This window comes from Petromyzon marinus, chromosome 22, assembly GCF_048934315.1.
Source record: "Petromyzon marinus isolate PM22_M1 ecotype Great Lakes invasive population chromosome 22, UKy_Petmar_22M1.pri1.0, whole genome shotgun sequence".
NCBI lineage: Eukaryota > Metazoa > Chordata > Hyperoartia > Petromyzontiformes > Petromyzontidae > Petromyzon > Petromyzon marinus.
In genome coordinates, this window is record NC_133688.1 from 20484488 (window position 1) to 20502636 (window position 18149).

General features: G+C 55.2%; 1 protein-coding gene across 3 annotated transcripts in view; it reads left to right on the forward strand.

Annotated features, from left to right (window-relative positions):
* The window catches only part of LOC116944847 (aromatic-L-amino-acid decarboxylase), a 44909-nt gene extending 29749 nt beyond the window's left edge, over positions 1–15160 (forward strand). For all 3 annotated transcript variants that reach the window (XM_076068843.1, XM_032958656.2, XM_032958655.2), the window contains 5 exons: positions 2252–2328; positions 2657–2676; positions 3609–3707; positions 10988–11089; positions 11728–15160. In XM_076068843.1, the coding sequence (XP_075924958.1) occupies positions 2252–2328; positions 2657–2676; positions 3609–3707; positions 10988–11089; positions 11728–11985 (556 nt within the window). In that variant the 3' untranslated portion in view covers positions 11986–15160. The remainder of the gene's footprint in view (positions 1–2251; positions 2329–2656; positions 2677–3608; positions 3708–10987; positions 11090–11727) is intronic.
* Positions 15161–18149: the final 2989 nt, after the last annotated feature.

An 18149-nucleotide genomic window follows, 5' to 3' on the forward strand; every position in this document is an offset into this window, starting at 1 on the left:
CCATCCTGAACGATTTGGGAAACGCGCAGTGAACATTTCCCGTGAAGCGCGGCGGGACAAGGCGGCACCCCACAGGCGCCTCGCGCGATCTGAACGCCCGCCCCCCCCCCAAACACACTCAGCCTGAGATCTGAGTTGATGCATCGTCTCACCTCCACCACCACTGCACTAATTGTGTTTTGTGCTTTATATAAATTAGGCGAGCTGCTCCGAAGATGAATTGAAGGCCAAAGGATGAAGCAGTAACCCGTCACTCTGCGGTTAAAGTAACCCGTCACTCTGCAGCTAAAGTAACCTGTCACTCTGCGGCTAGAGTAACCCGTCACTCTGCGGCTAAAGTAACCCGTCACTCTGCGGCTAGAGTAACCCGTCACTCTGCAGCTAAAGTAACCTGTCACTCTGCGGCTAAAGTAACACGTCACTCTGCGGCTAAAGTGACCCGTCACTCTGCGGCTAGAGTAACCCGTCACTCTGCGGCTAAAGTAACCCGTCACTCTACGGCTAACGTGACCCGTCACTCTGTGGCTAGAGTAACACGTCACTCTGCGGCTAGAGTAACACGTCACTCTGCGGCTAGAGTAACCTGTCACTCTGCGGCTAAAGTAACACGTCACTCTGCGGCTAAAGTAACACGTCACTCTGCGGCTCGAGTGACCCGTCACTCTGCGGCTAGAGTAACCCGTCACTCTGCAGCTAACGTGACCCGTCACTCTCCGGCTAGAGTGACCCGTCACTCTGCGGCTAGAGTGACCCGTCACTCTGCGGCTAGAGTGACCCGTCACTCTGCGGCTAGAGTAACCCGTCACTCTGCGGCTAGAGTGACCCGTCACTCTGCGGCTAGAGTGACCCGTCACTCTGCGGCTCGAGTGACCCGTCACTCTGCAGCTAAAGTGACCCGTCACTCTGCGGCTAACGTGACCCGTCACTCTCCGGCTAGAGTGACCCGTCACTCTGCGGCTAGAGTGACCCGTCACTCTGCGGCTAGAGTGATGTTTTGCAGATCGAGCGACTTGTAAAGACATCGGCCACGAAATGTTTTGCGCGCCACCACTCGTCAATCTCACGCCACCACTCGTCAATCTCACGCCACCACTCGTCAATCTCACGCCACCACTCGTCAATCTCACGCCACCACTCGTCAATCTCACGCCACCACTCGTCAATCTCACGCCACCACTCGTCAATCTCACGCCACCACTCGTCAATCTCACGCCACCACTCGTCAATGTCACGCCTCCACTCGTCAATCTCACGCCACCACTCGTCAATCTCACGCCACCACTCGTCAATCTCACGCCACCACTCGTCAATCTCACGCCACCACTCGTTAATGTCACGCCTCCACTCGTCAATCTCACGCCACCACTCGTCAATCTCACGCCACCTGGTGGCCCCCCTTAGGCATCGCCCTTCATTAAACTGGACAGCTCGGGGCTGCGCGAGTACATCTTGAACATATTGGACTGTACTATGCTCCCACGTCGATGGTCCCAGCCTTCGCCAACCTCTGCTGTTGTATTATTGCGTACGGCAATGCGGCTCAGGAGCTCGATGCCAATGTCGAGGTGCTGCTGCTGCTGGCCACGACGGGAGGGCTTCAGCAGAGAGAGAGAGAGTTCGCGTCGTTCCGCTCTTCCTACTCTTCTCCCTCTGTGTCGTGTCGCCGTTCCTCCTCCGTAGGAGCGCAGAGCACAGCGGGCTAACTGGGTGGTCCGGTTGCATGGCCACAATCGCACCACTGTGCCTTGTCTTCAGTGTATCTCTATGGGTCACGATGAGTTTACTCATGGCCCCATAGTGTGTATGCTGAACTACTTTGGCACCACACGTAGCCAACCGCGCTAAGCGGAGGTGCGAAGCCACAATCGCCACTACTGCCGTGGTTCGCGTCGTCAATGTTACACTCACGGAGGCCGTGTGCGCATCGGCCTGCTGCTGCTGCTGATGTTCTGATGCGGTTGTTGATGGTTCCCCCTGCGTCCTCGAGGGGGAGGAGGGGGGACGAGGATCAACGCCTTGAGGAGGTGCGGTGATGATGTGTGTGTCTCGGATGAGGAGTTTATTCTTGACGCCCTTGTTGCTCCACTCTGTTCGACCAACTCTGCTGAAACCACGTGGTCTCATAGCCGCTTGGACCCGCGCGGCGTAAGAAGGCCCTCATCCAGCAGTGAATCGATGCAAGAGAAAGAGGGAGGGGGAGAGAGGGTGGCTGTATACGTCCATCACCCAGCCAACCTCTCTTGTCGTGCAGGGTGAAGAGCAAGGCAGACCTCATCAGCGCCTTCAAGATGGAACCACTGTACCTGCAACACGATCACCAGGAGTCGGGTGAGGTTCCAGCCGCAGCCCTCACGCCTCACCGCCGCGGCTTCATGTCAGCCGGAGCTGGCCGGGGCTGAGCTCCAGAAAATATTTCCCCCCACCACCGCCGCCACCGCTCTCCTTCGCTGTCGGGAGATGATGCGGGTTGGGTGGCTCAGGAAAAGATTCGATGAGAAATGAAATCCGCGCTGTGGCCACCTCGTTCGCTCATCCATTCCATCACAACGTACTTCACTATCATTATTAAGCCCATCCCACCTCCTTCTACCAATGATGTATTTCAAAATAACAATGCTGTTAATTCTATTCTTCTTTTCTGTGCTGATGTGAGCAGGACTCATTACGGATTACAGGGTAAAACTATTATAATTAATTCCTCCTATATGGTAATTTAAATGTTCAGTAACAATTTGTGACTGAGAACAACGAATTACTCGTCTCTGCATCCCCGTGTCTCACTCCCTCACCACCACGTGTCTCACTCCCTCGTGTCTCACTCCCTCACCACCCCGTGTCTCACTCCCTCACCACCACGTGTCTCACTCCCTCACCACCACGTGTCTCACTCCCTCACCACCCCGTGTCTCACTCCCTCACCACCACGTGTCTCACTCCCTCTCCACCACGTGTCTCACTCCCTCACCACCACGTGTCTCACTCCCTCACCACCACGTGTCTCACTCCCTCACCACCACGTGTCTCACTCCCTCACCACCACGTGTCTCACTACCTCACCACCTCACCACCACGGTCTCACTCCCTCACCACCGCGTGTCTCACTCCCTCACCACCGCGTGTCTCACTCCCTCACCACCACCACGTGTCTCACTCCCTCACCACCACCACGTGTCTCACTCCCTCACCACCACGTGTCTCACTCCCTCACCACCGCGTGTCTCACTCCCTCACCACCGCGTGTCTCACTCCCTCACCACCACGTGTCTCACTCCCTCACCACCACGGTCTCACTCCCTCACCACCCCGTGTCTCACTCCCTCACCACCACGTGTCTCACTACCTCACCACCACGTGTCTCACTACCTCACCACCACGTGTCTCACTCTGACCCTGGCCCCGTGTCTCACTCTGACCCTGGCCCCGTGTCTCACTCTGACCCTGGCCCCGTGTCTCTCTCTGACCCTGGCCCCGTGTCTCACTCTGACCCTGCCCCCGTGTCTCACTCTGACCTTGGCCCCGTGTCTCACTCTGACCCTGCCCCCGTGTCTCACTCTGACCCTGGCCCCGTGTCTCACTCTGACCCTGCCCCCGTGTCTCGCTCCCCCCAGCACTGGCAGATCCCGTTGGGCCGGCGCTTCCGCTCGCTCAAGCTGTGGTTCGTGATGCGGCTCTACGGGGTCGAGGGACTGCAGGAGCACGTGCGCAAGGTAAGCTACAGCCGCAACAAAAACAGCAGCAGCAAGAGTGGGGGCCCATCGTTTATTTACGGGATCCTAGCAGCCTGTGCCTGCCTCTGTGTGGGGAGTGATGGTGCCAACCCAGCCCCCCCCCCCAGTTCGATTCCAGCCCACCACCAACACCATTGACGATTAATTTCAACCGGTCCTGGGCCCTCCCCTAGGTCGACTCAGCCTCAAATAAGTACCTGGTGCGACATCTCCACTTTGGGTGACAAAGGCGGCCGAGCGTGGCGTTGGTCACCCACCCCCTCGTGCGCCGTGCCGGCCTTCATATATGCTCGCTAACAGCACTTGCCCCAACAGTCTATTGAGGCTAAACAGGGCATCTTTGTCTTGCCCGTGTATATCTCTCTCCCTTCTGTCTGTCCATCTCTCCGTCTCGATCGAGCACCTGTCCGTGCGTCCATCTGTCCACGCTCAAGTCTGTCCATCCGTCTGTCCCTCCGTCCACCGTGACCTGTCCACCCACCCATAACTTCTATCTTTCTTTGTCCGTATTTGTCCATCCGCTAATCCGTCCGTCCCACCGCCCAGCCCGTCCCGGGCGTCTCGTAGCCCCCTGGCTCCCGCTAAGCTCCCTCGCTGGCCCGATGTCGACGTTCGCTCCTCGTCGTTCGTCTCGACATTGCTGTAATTCGATTTATTTGGGGGGCAGGGAGGGGGGTTGGAGGGGGGTTGGGGGAGGAGGGAGGGTTTTGTGTTTTTGCGCGAGGCTCTATCGTGGCTCCATCAGCGATTGCCTCTCCGCGTCTGACATTTGCAAATGTCACTGCACTTCTCTCTCTCCCATGGACCTACAGCTGCTCGGGCTTATGACATTCAAGCAGCGGACAGCACCTTGATCAGTCAAACATACAGCACGCATGTACACACTAACATATAAACACACACATACACACACACTTACATATAAACACACACATACACACACACTTACATATAAACACACACACATCCACTAACATATAAACACACACACACAACAACCGCCATTCGCCACTAAGTGGCGGTGACGTCACCACGACGCTTGTGCCAGGCTATGTGCACCCTGAGGCCACGTGAAGTGTCGAACGCCCGCTCGCAGGAGGTCACGGGGCAGACCCAGGTGCCACGGGTCGACTGACTGAGATGACTGGCTGATGCACCACCTGTGTCCCCTACTGTGCCCCCTACTGTGCCAACCTGCTGTGCTTTAGCCACCCGGCGCTCCGCTCGTTGTTGTGAGCGTCGCTCCTCCGCCCTCTGTTGTTGTTGGAGGGCGACTACCTCCAACTGCCCAGTAGCGTCCTTCACGAGCCTCCTCCACAGAGGCCGATCTTGACACCGCTGGTACCAGTCAATCGGCAAGTCCACTCAGCTCGACGTCCTCCTGTACCACATCACTCCATCTCTTCTCTAGCCTGTGCCGCGCCCGCTTAGCCCCCTCGATCCGGCCTAACAAAAGCTGTTTCGGCATGCGGTGGCTGGGCATGCGGGCAACATGACCCAGCCATCGCAGCCTTCCCCGCCGGAGGAGCTCACCGATGGGACCTTGCCCAGATCTTTCAAGGATTTGTGAGCTCCTCACACAATCCAGTCTGGTTAAACCCAGGATGGATCGTAGACAGGCCAGCCTAAATGTTTCTAACTGGCGAAGATGTTCCATTAGGGGGGTGCACGTTTCGCAAGCGTAGAGAAGGGAGGGAATGACCGTGGCCGAGAAGACCTGAAGCTTAGTGCGGAGCGACAGACCAGGTAGCTTCCACACAGCGTTACGCAACCGATTTAAAGATATTGCCACTCGACTGATTCGGAGTGAGACCTCTGCTGTTAAACTGGAGCCAGTCATAAGCACACTGCCCAGGTATGGGAAACTCTCCACTCTCTCCACAACTGCCCCATCACCGATTGGGAGTTGTGGGGGTGGAGTGTCCGATGGTACAAAATGCCCAGGCAGGTGCTTAGTTTTGGTGGGGCTGATGGTAAGGCCCCACCTCTTAGTGGCACGCTCCAGACTCAGCAGCAGCGTCTCCAACTCCTCCTCTGAATGAGCAGCTATTACCAAATCATCAGCATACATAACGTGGTTGAGCAATAGGGAGCCATCCCTTGACCGCACCCGGGCGTCGATCAGCCTCCCATTATATCTGTACCATATGGAGATTCCCCCGGTACAGCTATTGAAGGCTTCACGAACTACGTGGTCAAAATAGATGTTAAATAATGTGGGAGCCAGAGGACATCCCTGTCGCACCCCAAGGTTAACAGGGAATGGCTCCGACTCCCGGGCACGTAGTTTTACCCGGGCCCGCTTACTATCATGAAGGTCCTTAATGATCGTGAGCAGAGGGTCAGGTACTCCAAAAGCACGAAGAACAACCCAGAGCCCAGGCCTACTGATGGTATCATAGGCCTTGACCAGGCCAATAAAGCAGAGATGTAGGTCTTGTTGGAATTCCCTACACCTCTGCTGTAGCAGACGGACAGAAAATATGGCATCTGTGCAGGACCGCCCTTTCCTGAAACCGCATTGGGGCTCCGCAAGCCTCTCCTCAGCGTGCCTGGCAAGGCGATGTTGAATAATCCTTGCCAGAACCTTTCCCGGCACACTGAGGAGTGAGATGCCCCTGTAGTTGTTACAGTCTGTGTGGTCCCCCTTCTTAAAAAGGGGGACCACCAGGGCATCCTTCCAATTCTGCGGAACCCGTCCAGTGGTCCAGACTGTTGTTATGATGTCATATAGGGCAGTCTGTGCACAAATGCCGCCCTCCCTCAGCATTTCGCTTGGGAGACCATCTCTGCCCGCTGCCTTTCCTGGTCTCAGACTCCGGATCGCCTTCAGTACTTCCTCAACAGATGGCACCTCAGCCAGCCACTCACAGGCGGTGACTTCTTCCAATATTTGAGGCACCGCACCCTCAGCAGGGTCATCCTCACTTTGTGCCACGTTGTTTTCCTGGCTGAGGGATTTTCCCTCCCCCAGGACCTCACAGAAATGCTCAGCAAATCTGCAAACCTGTTCCTGGGGGTCGGAGATTGGATCACCGTTTTTTTCCCCTAATGATGGTAATAGGTGTGGCGCTGCAGATTACTTTTTTGATGGAGTTAAATAGAGATTTGTGATCACGGGCCACTGAGGCAGACTGCATCTCCTCAGCAACCCGCGACCATCACCCATCCTTGCAGCGCCTCACGGCTCTCCGAACCTCCGAGCGAAGGCTGCGGTAAGCCTCCTCATTCTCTGACGTGGGATTCTGTAGCCGATGACAGTGGGCCTGTCGCTTTTTCTCAACCATCCTGAACACCTCTTCTGTCAGCCAGGGTCTCTGGGGAGGTCTGGACCGCGTACCCAAAGCAGCTATTGCAGCTGCATGAGTCACAGTCCTAAACCTCGCCCATTTACCCTCGACATCAGGAGGAGTCGGGGACGATGCCAATCCCAGCCGCAAGCGATGATGCAATTCTCGCTTGCAACTTTCATCAGATAACTGAGACCAGGCCACTTTAGGTTGGAATGGGGTCCTGGGTGTACACCCACCACCGGAGAGGAATAATGGCAGGCGCATCTTACAGATGACTAGTCGATGGTCAGAGGGCAGATCAGCTCCACGGTAGGCCCTGGTGTCAAGGACATGGGCTCGCATCCGTTGGTCCGTCACTATGTAGTCCAGCAGATGTTCTTGCTTGGACCCGGCATGCATCCATTATGTTGTATGGATGCTCCGATGCCAGAAAAGCGTGTTGGTAATTACAAGCCCATGGGCTGCACAAAAATCTAGCAGCCTCCTACCGTTGTTATTGAGCTGATCTGGCCCATGCCCTCCAATCACTCCAGACCAGGTGCCAGTATCATGATCAACTCGGGCATTGAAGTCACCCAACATGATGACTCTATCCCGAGGGGCCACTTTAGCCAGCACCTGTGACAGGAGGTCATAGAAGGCATCTGACTCATCGGCTTTGCCTGCATCCCTCCACGGATGTTCATCTTCGGTGGGAGCATAAGTGACCACGACCACCATTCCTCGCCTCCGGTTGATGGGAAGGCGAGCCCAAAGTAGCCTGGGACTTACAGCTTCCCACACCTCACCAGCACGCTCCCACGCCCCCTTCATTCTTTTGTTCAAAAGAAGAGCCACACCCTGTTGTTTGGCAGTCTGCTGCCCCGAGTAGAGGACTGTCCACCCCTCATGGTGGCAGGAGCAAGAGCCGGTCCACCGGACCTCCTGAATGCCACACAGATTTAGGCGGTACCGGTCCAGCTCCCGACAGAGGAGTGGCAGCCTCTCCTCCGCAGTGAGCGTTCGAACATTCCACGTGGCCACCCGTAGTGGCTTTTCGTTGTTTCTGGAGGAGCCCCGAGGGTAGATATTCAATCTCCTGGCTCCGCCAATTGGGGTTTGGCCAGGAGACGTCATGGACGCCTGGCCCCCCGGGGCCTCCGGCACAAGCTTATTAGTTACATATTTCAGTTTAACTCGTGGTTTAGTGGTAATTAATTGAAGGTGGAGGGGTTACCAGCCCCTCGCACCCCGTTTAGCCCCTGTGGTGGACACATATGCCATGAGGGGAGGAGCCAATCAAAATTGGACCTCCCGCCACAGCACTGTCCACGACAGAGTTGCCCGTCCGGCACCGCGAGGAGGTAGGGGGTTGTTTTTGCCGGACACACACACTCACATATAAACACACACACATACACTTACATATAAACACACACACACTCGCATACACACACACTTACATATAAACACACACACATACACTTACATATAAACACACACACACTCGTATATAAATACACACACATACACTTACATATAAACACACACACACTCACATATAAACAATGACAATGATCCCCCATATAGCCTTAACAGACTGTAGGGGCAAGTGCTGTTAGCGAGCACCTATGAAGGCCGGAACGGTACACGAGGGGGTGGGTGGCCAGCACCACGCCCGACCGCCTTTGTCTCCCTAGTGGCAATGTTTACACACCGCACCAGGTACTCATTTGAGGCTGAGTCGACCTAGGGGAGGCCCGGGACCGGTTCAGATAATCGTCACTGGTGTTGGCCGTGAGCGGGAATCGAACCCGGGTCGCCAGGTTCATAGCGCAGCGTGCTAACCGCTACACTATCGCTCCCCATCACATATAAACACACACACATACACACACACTTACATATAAACACACACATACACACTTACATATAAACACACACACTCACATATAAACACACACACATACACACTTACATATAAACACATACACACTCACATATAAACAACAACCGCCATTCGCTACTAAGTGGCGGTGACGTCACCACGACGCTTGTGCCAGGCCATGTGCACCTTGAGGCCGCGTGAAGTGTCGAACGCCCGCTGGCAGGAGGTCATGGGGCAGACCCAGGTGCCACAGGTCGACTGACTCAGATGCCTGGCTAATGCACCACCTGTGCCCCCTACTGTGCCAACCTGCTGTGCTTTAGCCACCCGGCGCTCCGCTCGTTGTTGTGAGCGTCGCTCCTCCACCCTCCGTTGTTGTTGGAGGGCGACTGCCTCCAACTGCCCAGTAGCGTCCTTCACGAGCCTCTTCCACAGAGGTTGATCTTGCCACCGCTGGTACCAGTCATCGGCAAGTCCACTCAGCTCCACGTCCTCCTGTACCACATCACTCCATCTCTTCTCTAGCCCGTGCCGCGCCCGTTTAGCCCCCTTGATCCGGCTGAACAAAAGCTGTTTCGGCATGCGGTGGCTGGGCATGCGGGCTACATGACCCAGCCAACGCAGCCTTGCCTGCCGGAGGAGCTCACCGATGGGACCTTGCCCAGATCTTTCAAGGATTTGTGAGCTCCTCACACAATCCAGCCTGGTTAAACCCAGGATGGATCGTAGGCAGGCCAGCCTAAATGTTTCTAACCGGCGAAGATGTTCCATTAAGGGGGTCCTCGTATAAACACACACACACACATACACACTTACATATAAATACACACACTCACATATAAACAAACACACTCACATATAAACACATACACACTCACATAAACACACACATATAAACACACACACATACACACTCACATATAAACACACACACTTACATATAATCACATACACACTCACATATAAACAGACACACACACACGTATAAACACACACACTCACATATAAACACACACACTTACATAGAAACACACACACACTCACATATAAACACACACATATAAACACACACACTCACATATAAACACACACACATATAAACACATACACACTCACATATATACACACTCACATATAAACACACACACACACATATAAACACACACACTTACATATAAACACACACACACTTACATATAAACACACACTTACATATAAACACACACACATATAAACACACACATATAAACACACACATATAAACACACACACACACTTACATATAAACACACACACTTACATATAAACACACACACACTTACATATAAACACACACATATAAACACACACACACACTTACATATAAACACACATACAACAACATAAACCTGAGACCACACAACCACGAATGAGAACCGAAATGACTCTTCTCTGTGGCCACTCGGGACATTGAGTATCGATTAGACCTCCCCCCCCCCCCCCCCGCCACTAATTAGTGACTCCACCTAGCCCGAGTAATAATTACACCAATTATCACCCCCATCCTTATCCCGTTCTCCAGAGGTGGATGAATCATCGACAACAGTTTGCTGGCATTTTGCCTCTGAGTTGTGGCTGTTAAGGCAAATGAATCGATATGAGCGATGGGACATAGCAAGAGTTTGAATCACGGTCAGTGAAGCGATGTGAAAGGAGATGGGGAGAGTGCGTGGAGGTGAGATGAGAGGGGAGAGGTAGGAGAGTGCGTGGAGGGGAGTGGAGTGAGATGAGAGGGGAGAGGTAGGAGAGTGCGTGGAGGGGAGTGGAGTGAGATGAGAGGGAGAGGTAGGAGAGTGCGTGGAGGGGAGTAGAGTGAGATGAGAGGGGGAAGGTGTGCTGGAGGGAGCCCATGGAGGATCTTGGAGACGCTAAGGGTGACCTCGTGCGGAGGGATCCGAGTCGAGGTGTCGCTCGCGAGTGCCGGCGAGAAGTCTGGCGGCGGCATTTTGGATCGTCTGAAATGCGACGGTGCGCGATTTGAGGAGGCCGTGGTGGTGGAGGAGAGAGGGAGCTGTGGTGACATCTCCCCTCCCCGTGGCTCCCCTCTCGCCGTGTCACAGCAAGTGCGTCTCGCCCACGAGTTCGAGGCGCTGGTGCGGGCGGACGAGAGGTTCGAGGTGTGTGCCACGGTCGTCCTCGGCCTCGTCTGCTTCCGTCTCAAGGTTCGCCCCTCCCCTAGGCCGTCTCCACCGGCACAACCGAGCCGCGCCGGCCCCGTGCCGCTGACGTCACGGCGCGACCGCAAGAATTGCGGACGACGCGGCGGTGACGTCGCGTGACCTCACAGGGGGTGCCCGGGGTTGTCTGTCCAATCATTTGTTAGCGTGCGTGAGCGCTTTCACTTTGCTGCCACCGCCGTGGGGGGGCGGTGTTGGGGGGGTGGAGAGGTGGTGGTGGGGGGGTGGTGGTGGGGGGGTGGTGGTGGGGGGGTGATGGTGGGGGGGTGGTGGTGGGTGGGGGGTGGTGGGGGGTGGGGGGGTAGCGTGACGGTTCTCGAATTGTACGATTAACTCGGTGACCCGAGTTCGATTCCCGCTTGCAGCCAACACTGGTAACGATTTTCCGAAACCAGTTCTGGGCCTCCCCTAGGTCGACTCTGCCTCAAATGAATATCTGGTGCGATGTGTAAACATCGCCACTGCGGAGACAAAGGCGGCCGGGCGTGGTGCTGGCCACCCACCCCGTCGTGTCCCACCGTGCCGGCCTTCATAGGTGCTCGCTAACAGCACTTGCCCCTACAGTCTGTTCCAGGCCACACGCGCGATCTTTGTCTCTGTTTGGTGGCGGCCGCCTCCTGCAGGGCCCGGACGACCTCAACGAGACGCTGCTCAAGGACATCAACGGCGAGCGCGCCGTGCACCTCGTCCCCTCGCGCCTGCACGGCCGCTTCGTGCTGCGCTTCGCCGTCTGCTCGAGCCGCACGCGCAGCCACGACGTCGCCTTCGCCTGGGCCCAGGTGCTGCGCGTCGCCGCCGCCCTCACGCAGGGGGGGCCCGGCCCGCAGGGGGAGCCGGGGCGCGAGGCCGCCGGACGGCAGACGGCCGGAGGCCCACGCTGACGGAGCGAGACGGCCCGGGTGCAAACGGGAGCATCGAGAAGAAGGCAGCGCCCCGAACGCCGCCCACACACGAGCCCTAACCACACGAAGCACCCAGACACGAGCCTTAATAATAACCACATTAGCCAGCCAGACTCTAGCCCGAGCCCTAACCACACGAACCACCCAGACACAAGCCTTAATAATAACCACATTAGCTAGCCAGACTCTAACCCGAGCCCTAACCACACGAAGCACCCAGACACAAGCCTTAACAATAACCACATTAGCCAGCCAGACTCTAGCCCGAGCCCTAACCACACGAAGCACCTAGACACGAGCCTTAACAATAACCACATTAGCCAACCAGACTCTAACCCTAGCCCTAACCACACGAAGCACCCAGACACAAGCCTTAACAATAACCACATTAGCCAGCCAGACTCTAGCCCGAGCCCTAACCACACGAACCACCCAGACACGAACCTTAACTCTAAGCACATTAGCCAGCCAGACACGAGTCCTAACCTCTAACCACACTAACCACCCAGCCACACACGAGCCATAACTACACTAACCACCAAGACTTTACTCCTAACCCTAACCACACTAGCCAGCCAGATCCTAATCTACTTCTAACTCTACTCCCATCCCCAGGTTTTTCCAGATTTTTCTTTTTCACTTTCAAAGGTCACAGTCCCCGCTCCGTCACAACACCACGTGTTCAGTGTTCAGTGAGCCGAAGTGTTTTGCCCGTGTCGTCGTCGTCATCACAGAGGTGGCCTCCCTGGCTCACAGAGACGCTTAGATCCTGGCTTCGAATCCGAGTTTCGAATCCATGACCTTGGCCAAGCCGGGTGGCGGTGGTGGATACGCACACGTGCCTGCTTACAATCCAGCACCGTGGTGGGGGAGGCAGCGAGGGTTGGTGGATCACCGCATGAATGCCAAAATATCACGACACTACCTTCCCGTGCGCATCGAGGAGGTACCCCTGGCTCGCCAGCTGAACGTAGCACAGCGAAGTGTGGACTCGTAACGCATGTCCCTTCTGTATGGCGGGATAGAGTGTTGCCCCCTCGCATGCGTGAGTTTTCTCCGGGTGCGCGCGCTTTCCTCCCACGTGTAAAATAATCACTCGCTGCGAATTGCCTTGAAACATCTTAGGACGTAGAGAACTGCAGAGCGAGCGTTGGTAACGCCGGCGCACCGCCTGGCTGCAGCCTTCCAGCTCGGTCTGTGGTTCCTACTCTGCGATTGTCCGATGCAAAATTGCGTGAACGTCGACGCGACACAGCAAACCCTTGCCCGTAGCGGGCGTTACGCGATCCGCAAACTCCAGAGGCACCCCCACGACACCCCCACGACAACCCCCCCGCATCAACCCCCCATCATCTCGCAAGCAGCGAGTCGCGACGCGTGACGGATTCTCGCAGTCAACCGCGAATGGTTCACGCGCTCTGCACCACGACTCGTTTCAACGGCGAAACCGCGAAAGCTAAACTGGCGAGAGGGAGGGTTTTGCCGTACACAGAACTACCACTTTATTATAATTATTACTAGTAGTGTTGTTACCAAGCTCACTAATGGCTGGACTAAAACAAAACAAAATCCATCTCACTTAAGTTGGGCTCCTGTGGTGGTTTTGAGATCGACTCCAACACCAGCGAGTTCGCGGCCGCGTGCGTGAGACCCTGCGTGGGGCCCTGCGTGGCACCGCGAGGGGCCGTACGCCCCCTCGCGGTGCCACGCGCGGCTGTGCCCTCGGGTGGTGGCGGTTGTGACAACACATTCTTATTTACGCGATCTCACCCAAAGCCAAAAAATATTTATCATGGATAAAATTGTTCGCGAAACCCTCCTCCTGCTACCACGACCACCAACCACTACGACGTGTTAAAGTGGTGCGAGGGTAACCCCCGTCAGGAGAACGTCGAGTGGGGGAGGCGTCCCGCGATGCTTCAGATTCCTCGGCCGCTCTCTTGGCGCGCGCGAGGTCGCCATCCATCGCCCCTCCTGCTCCTCCTCGTTGTTGTTGTCGCGGAGGCAGCGGCTGCTGTTGTTGTTGTGCTTCGGTGAGATTCCGCCAGTGGGGGGGGGGGGGACGCATTACAAAATCAAGGAACTAACGCGTCAAGATGCAATGGTGAGTTAAAACATCCAGCCGACGTGTTAAACGGAGTGCAACTCATGCACGACCGCGCTGTGATGACAGTGTGCGCCTGTGTCAAGATCAACATCACGGCCAACACCAGTGACGATGATTTGAACCAGGTCCTGGGCCCCCCACTAAGTCGACACAGTATCAAATGAGTACCTGGTGCGATGTGTAAACATCACTACCGGGGGAGACAAAGGCAGCCGGGCGTGGTGTTGGCCACACCCACGCCCTGGTGTGCGACAGTGCCACATGTGCTCGCTAACAGCACTTGCCCCAACAGTCTGTTACAGGCTACACTTTGCCGGTGGGGTAGGGATCTATTGTGTGCACGCGTGTCTGGGTGTGCGCATGTGCGTGCCTTCTCCGTTGTGACTGTTACTGCTGATGGTGTTGTTAGTTGTTGTTATTGTTGTTGTCGCTGATGTCACGTTGTGCCGTTTTAGCCCACGGGGCCAGGCCAGCGATCCTGTACCGACCCTTCGGTAGTCGCCGGTTGGTTCTTCGCTTGCGAAGATCGGGGAGGTACTTGAGGTCCGTGTAGTTGGCAGGCGCCGCTGGTGTCTGTACAGGGCCCATCCTTGACTTGCAACATTCCGTGGCAGGTGGTGAATCTCAACTCCAGACCAGTCAGAGTGGGGGGAGGGCGCCTCCATGTTTCTGTTGAAGCTTTGTGCCTCGTTCGGTCTGCCATTGACGCTGCTTCCTTAGCCGTGGAGCGCCAGCAACACGTTGAGTCTCACCGATGGCATTCGTGCTCCGAATAATGAGAGCGAACTTCAGCTGATTAACCCCCACCCGTTTGAAACGGTGATCAACGCCATTCGTTCACTTTGATTGGTCACGTGAAGGGATGGGAAGCGTGGCACAGCCATGCCACCTCCTCAGGTGGTACCCACAGGTTGTGAGATTCCTTGGCCTGGTCCGTGGGTTCCGTATCTGATTTGTGCAAAGCCGTGGGCCACAACAGCCAGAAGTTAATTCACGAGATGTATTTAGTGTATCTGTCAATGATTAAATAAAATTAAAACATTCAAACATCTGGCGTGGTCATCGCTTTGTGCAGCTATTGTGTGCGTGTTGAACTTCTGCCGCGTTGGTACGGAGACAACCGCGCTCATCGGAGGTGCGAGGGAACAACAAACTAAACACAACGCAGTTCTAAAGGAGTGAGTTTTCAATACAGGTGATTTGAAAGCGCACAGCCCCGGCGGCTTCCTAATATCGGAAGGAAAGAGCGTTCCCGACGGCCGCAGAAGCGCACTTGACAGCGCCGCGCGAGGACGGTGCTGATGCCGCTGCTCGCCGCCAGGTGGCGCGATCGCCGCGTCACCGCCCTCCAAAGCCGAGCGATGGTCCGTCCGGAGTGGCCAGCGAGTCCGTCGGCGTGAACAACAAAGCAGAGGGGCACCTCGACCAGCCCGGCGTGTGTTTGCCTCCACTCTCAGCACAAGGCTGCCCTCCTAGCCCCCACGGCGGCCTTCCTAGCCCCACACGGCTGCCCTCCTAGCCCCCACGGCTGCCCTCCTGACCCCACACGGCTGCCCTCCTAGCCCCCACGGCTGCCTTCCTAGCCCCACACGGCTGCCCTCCTGACCCCACACGGCTGCCCTCCTGACCCCACACGGCTGCCCTCCTGATCCCACACGGCTGCCCTCCTAGCCCCCACGGCTGCCTTCCTAGCCCCACACGGCTGCCCTCCTGACCCCACACGGCTGCCCTCCTGACCCCACACGGCTGCCCTCCTGGCCCCACACGGCTGCCCTCCTGACCCCACGCGGCTGCCCTCCTAGCCCCACAAGGCTGCCCTCCTGATCCTACACGGCTGCCCTCCTGACCCCACACGGCTGCCCTCCTGACCCCACACGGCTGCCCTCCTAGCCCCACAAGGCTGCCCTCCTGACCCCACACGGCTGCCCTCCTAGCCCCACAAGGCTGCCCTCCTAGCCCCACAAGGCTGCCCTCCTGACCCCACACGGCTGCCCTCCTGACCCCACACGGCTGCCCTCCTGACCCCACGTCCTCCTTGACAGATCCCTACAAGTGGATGATGACTGCGGACTTTACAAGAAGTTCCGCACAGCTGCTTTGAGAGTTCCTCAATATTTGTCAATCTTGCGTCAGGTATTCTCCTTGATCATTTGCATCGTTCCGCTCATATCAAATAACCTCACCACTTCATTAGACCTCCTTTGCCAGTACCAAAATGTAATAATAGGGTTTTCCCCCTTTTTTTCTGGCAACAAAACTGAAACCTTTTTACAAGGATTCATGTCTGCATTAACCACAATACCTGCAGTCAAAATGCAAACAAAACACATACTATGATAATATATGCATTATCCTTGAAACTGATTGGTCCACATCAAGGGACGGCTTTCTTTTGAGCCTCGACCCACTCACTCACCCACTCAACTACTAATCCACTCAACCACTTACCCACCCAATTACCCACTCACTCGCTCACCTACTCAACTACTTACCCGCCCACTCACCCACTCAACTACTCATCCACTCAACCACTTACTCACCCAATCACCCACTCACTCGCTCACCTACTCAACTACTCACTCACCACACTTCTCTCTCTGCCTCTACCCTCCGCACCGCTCCACTTTGGGAATGAAGTCACTCCCAAAGTTGTGTGCACGTGGTGCTCAAAAGAAAGCCGTCCCTTGGTGTGGACCAATCAGTTTCAAGGACAATGCATATATTATCATAGTATGTGTTTTCGATTTACAGCTTTCGTGACTGCAAGGATTCATCTTGTTGGTTTTTCAGTAAAGTCACGTAGAATGAGAATAAAACAATAAAACAAAATCAGACAACAAAATTCAACATTGAAGCGCTGTCGTCCCGACGGTTCTGTTCCTTCACCTGAAGAAGGCTATTTGTGTTGTGGCCGAAACGTCGTGAGAATGTTATTGTCTTATTTTGTTTTATTGTTTTATTCTCATTCTACGTGAATTTACCGAAAGAACCAAGAAGTCTGTTTTTTGTTTGCATTTTGACTGCAGGTATTGTGGTTAATGCAGACATGAATCCTTGTAAAAGGTTTCAGTTTTGTTGCCAGAAAAAAGGGGAAAAACCCTATTATAACCTCACCACTTAACAAAACCCATTGATTCACTCAACTACTCACCCATACATTCCATCACTCGGCCACCACCCACTCAACTTCTCATCCACTCAACCACCTAACCACCCAATCACTCACCTACTCAACTACTTACCCTTACACTCGGCTACTCATCCACTCAACCACCTACTCACTCGCCCACTCAACTACTTACCTGCCCAATCACCCACTCACTCACTCACCCATTCAACTACTTAGCCCCCACTCACCCACTCAACTACTAATCCACTCAACCACTTACCCACCCAATCACCCACTCACTCACCTACTCAACTACTTACCCCCCCCCACTCAACTACTCATCCACTCAAGCACTTACTCACCCAATCACCCACTCACCTACTCAACTACTTACCCGCCCACTCACCCACTCAACAACTAATCCACTCAACCACTTACTCACCCAATCACCCACTCACTCACCTACTCAACTATTTACCCCCCCCACTCACCCACTCAACTACTAATCCACTCAACTACTTACCTGCCCAATCACCCACTCACCTACTCAACTACTCACTCACCACACTTCTCTCTCTGCCTCTACCCTCCGCACCGCTCCACTTTGGAAGTGAAGTCACAGATGGTGGAGTTGTGTGCACGTGGTCACCCAGTATCTGCTCGGCATGTTCCACGACACGCCCTCGACTCCTTTGTAAACGTGATGCTCCATCTCAAGGGATTCCTCATCCGGGTGAAACATTTTTGCTCTCTGCATGTAATTTTAAATTAACATATTTAAATACAGTGCTGCTTGTTGCTGGCCGCTTAGCGTTTCGGGCCACATTGGCCCCGTGCTGCGAATGATGTGTGAATAATGGATGTTTAGGGTCAGTGAGCGTCGCTTAGCCGGTCCACGATGGCTGCCATCCCACACCTGGGCGGCTC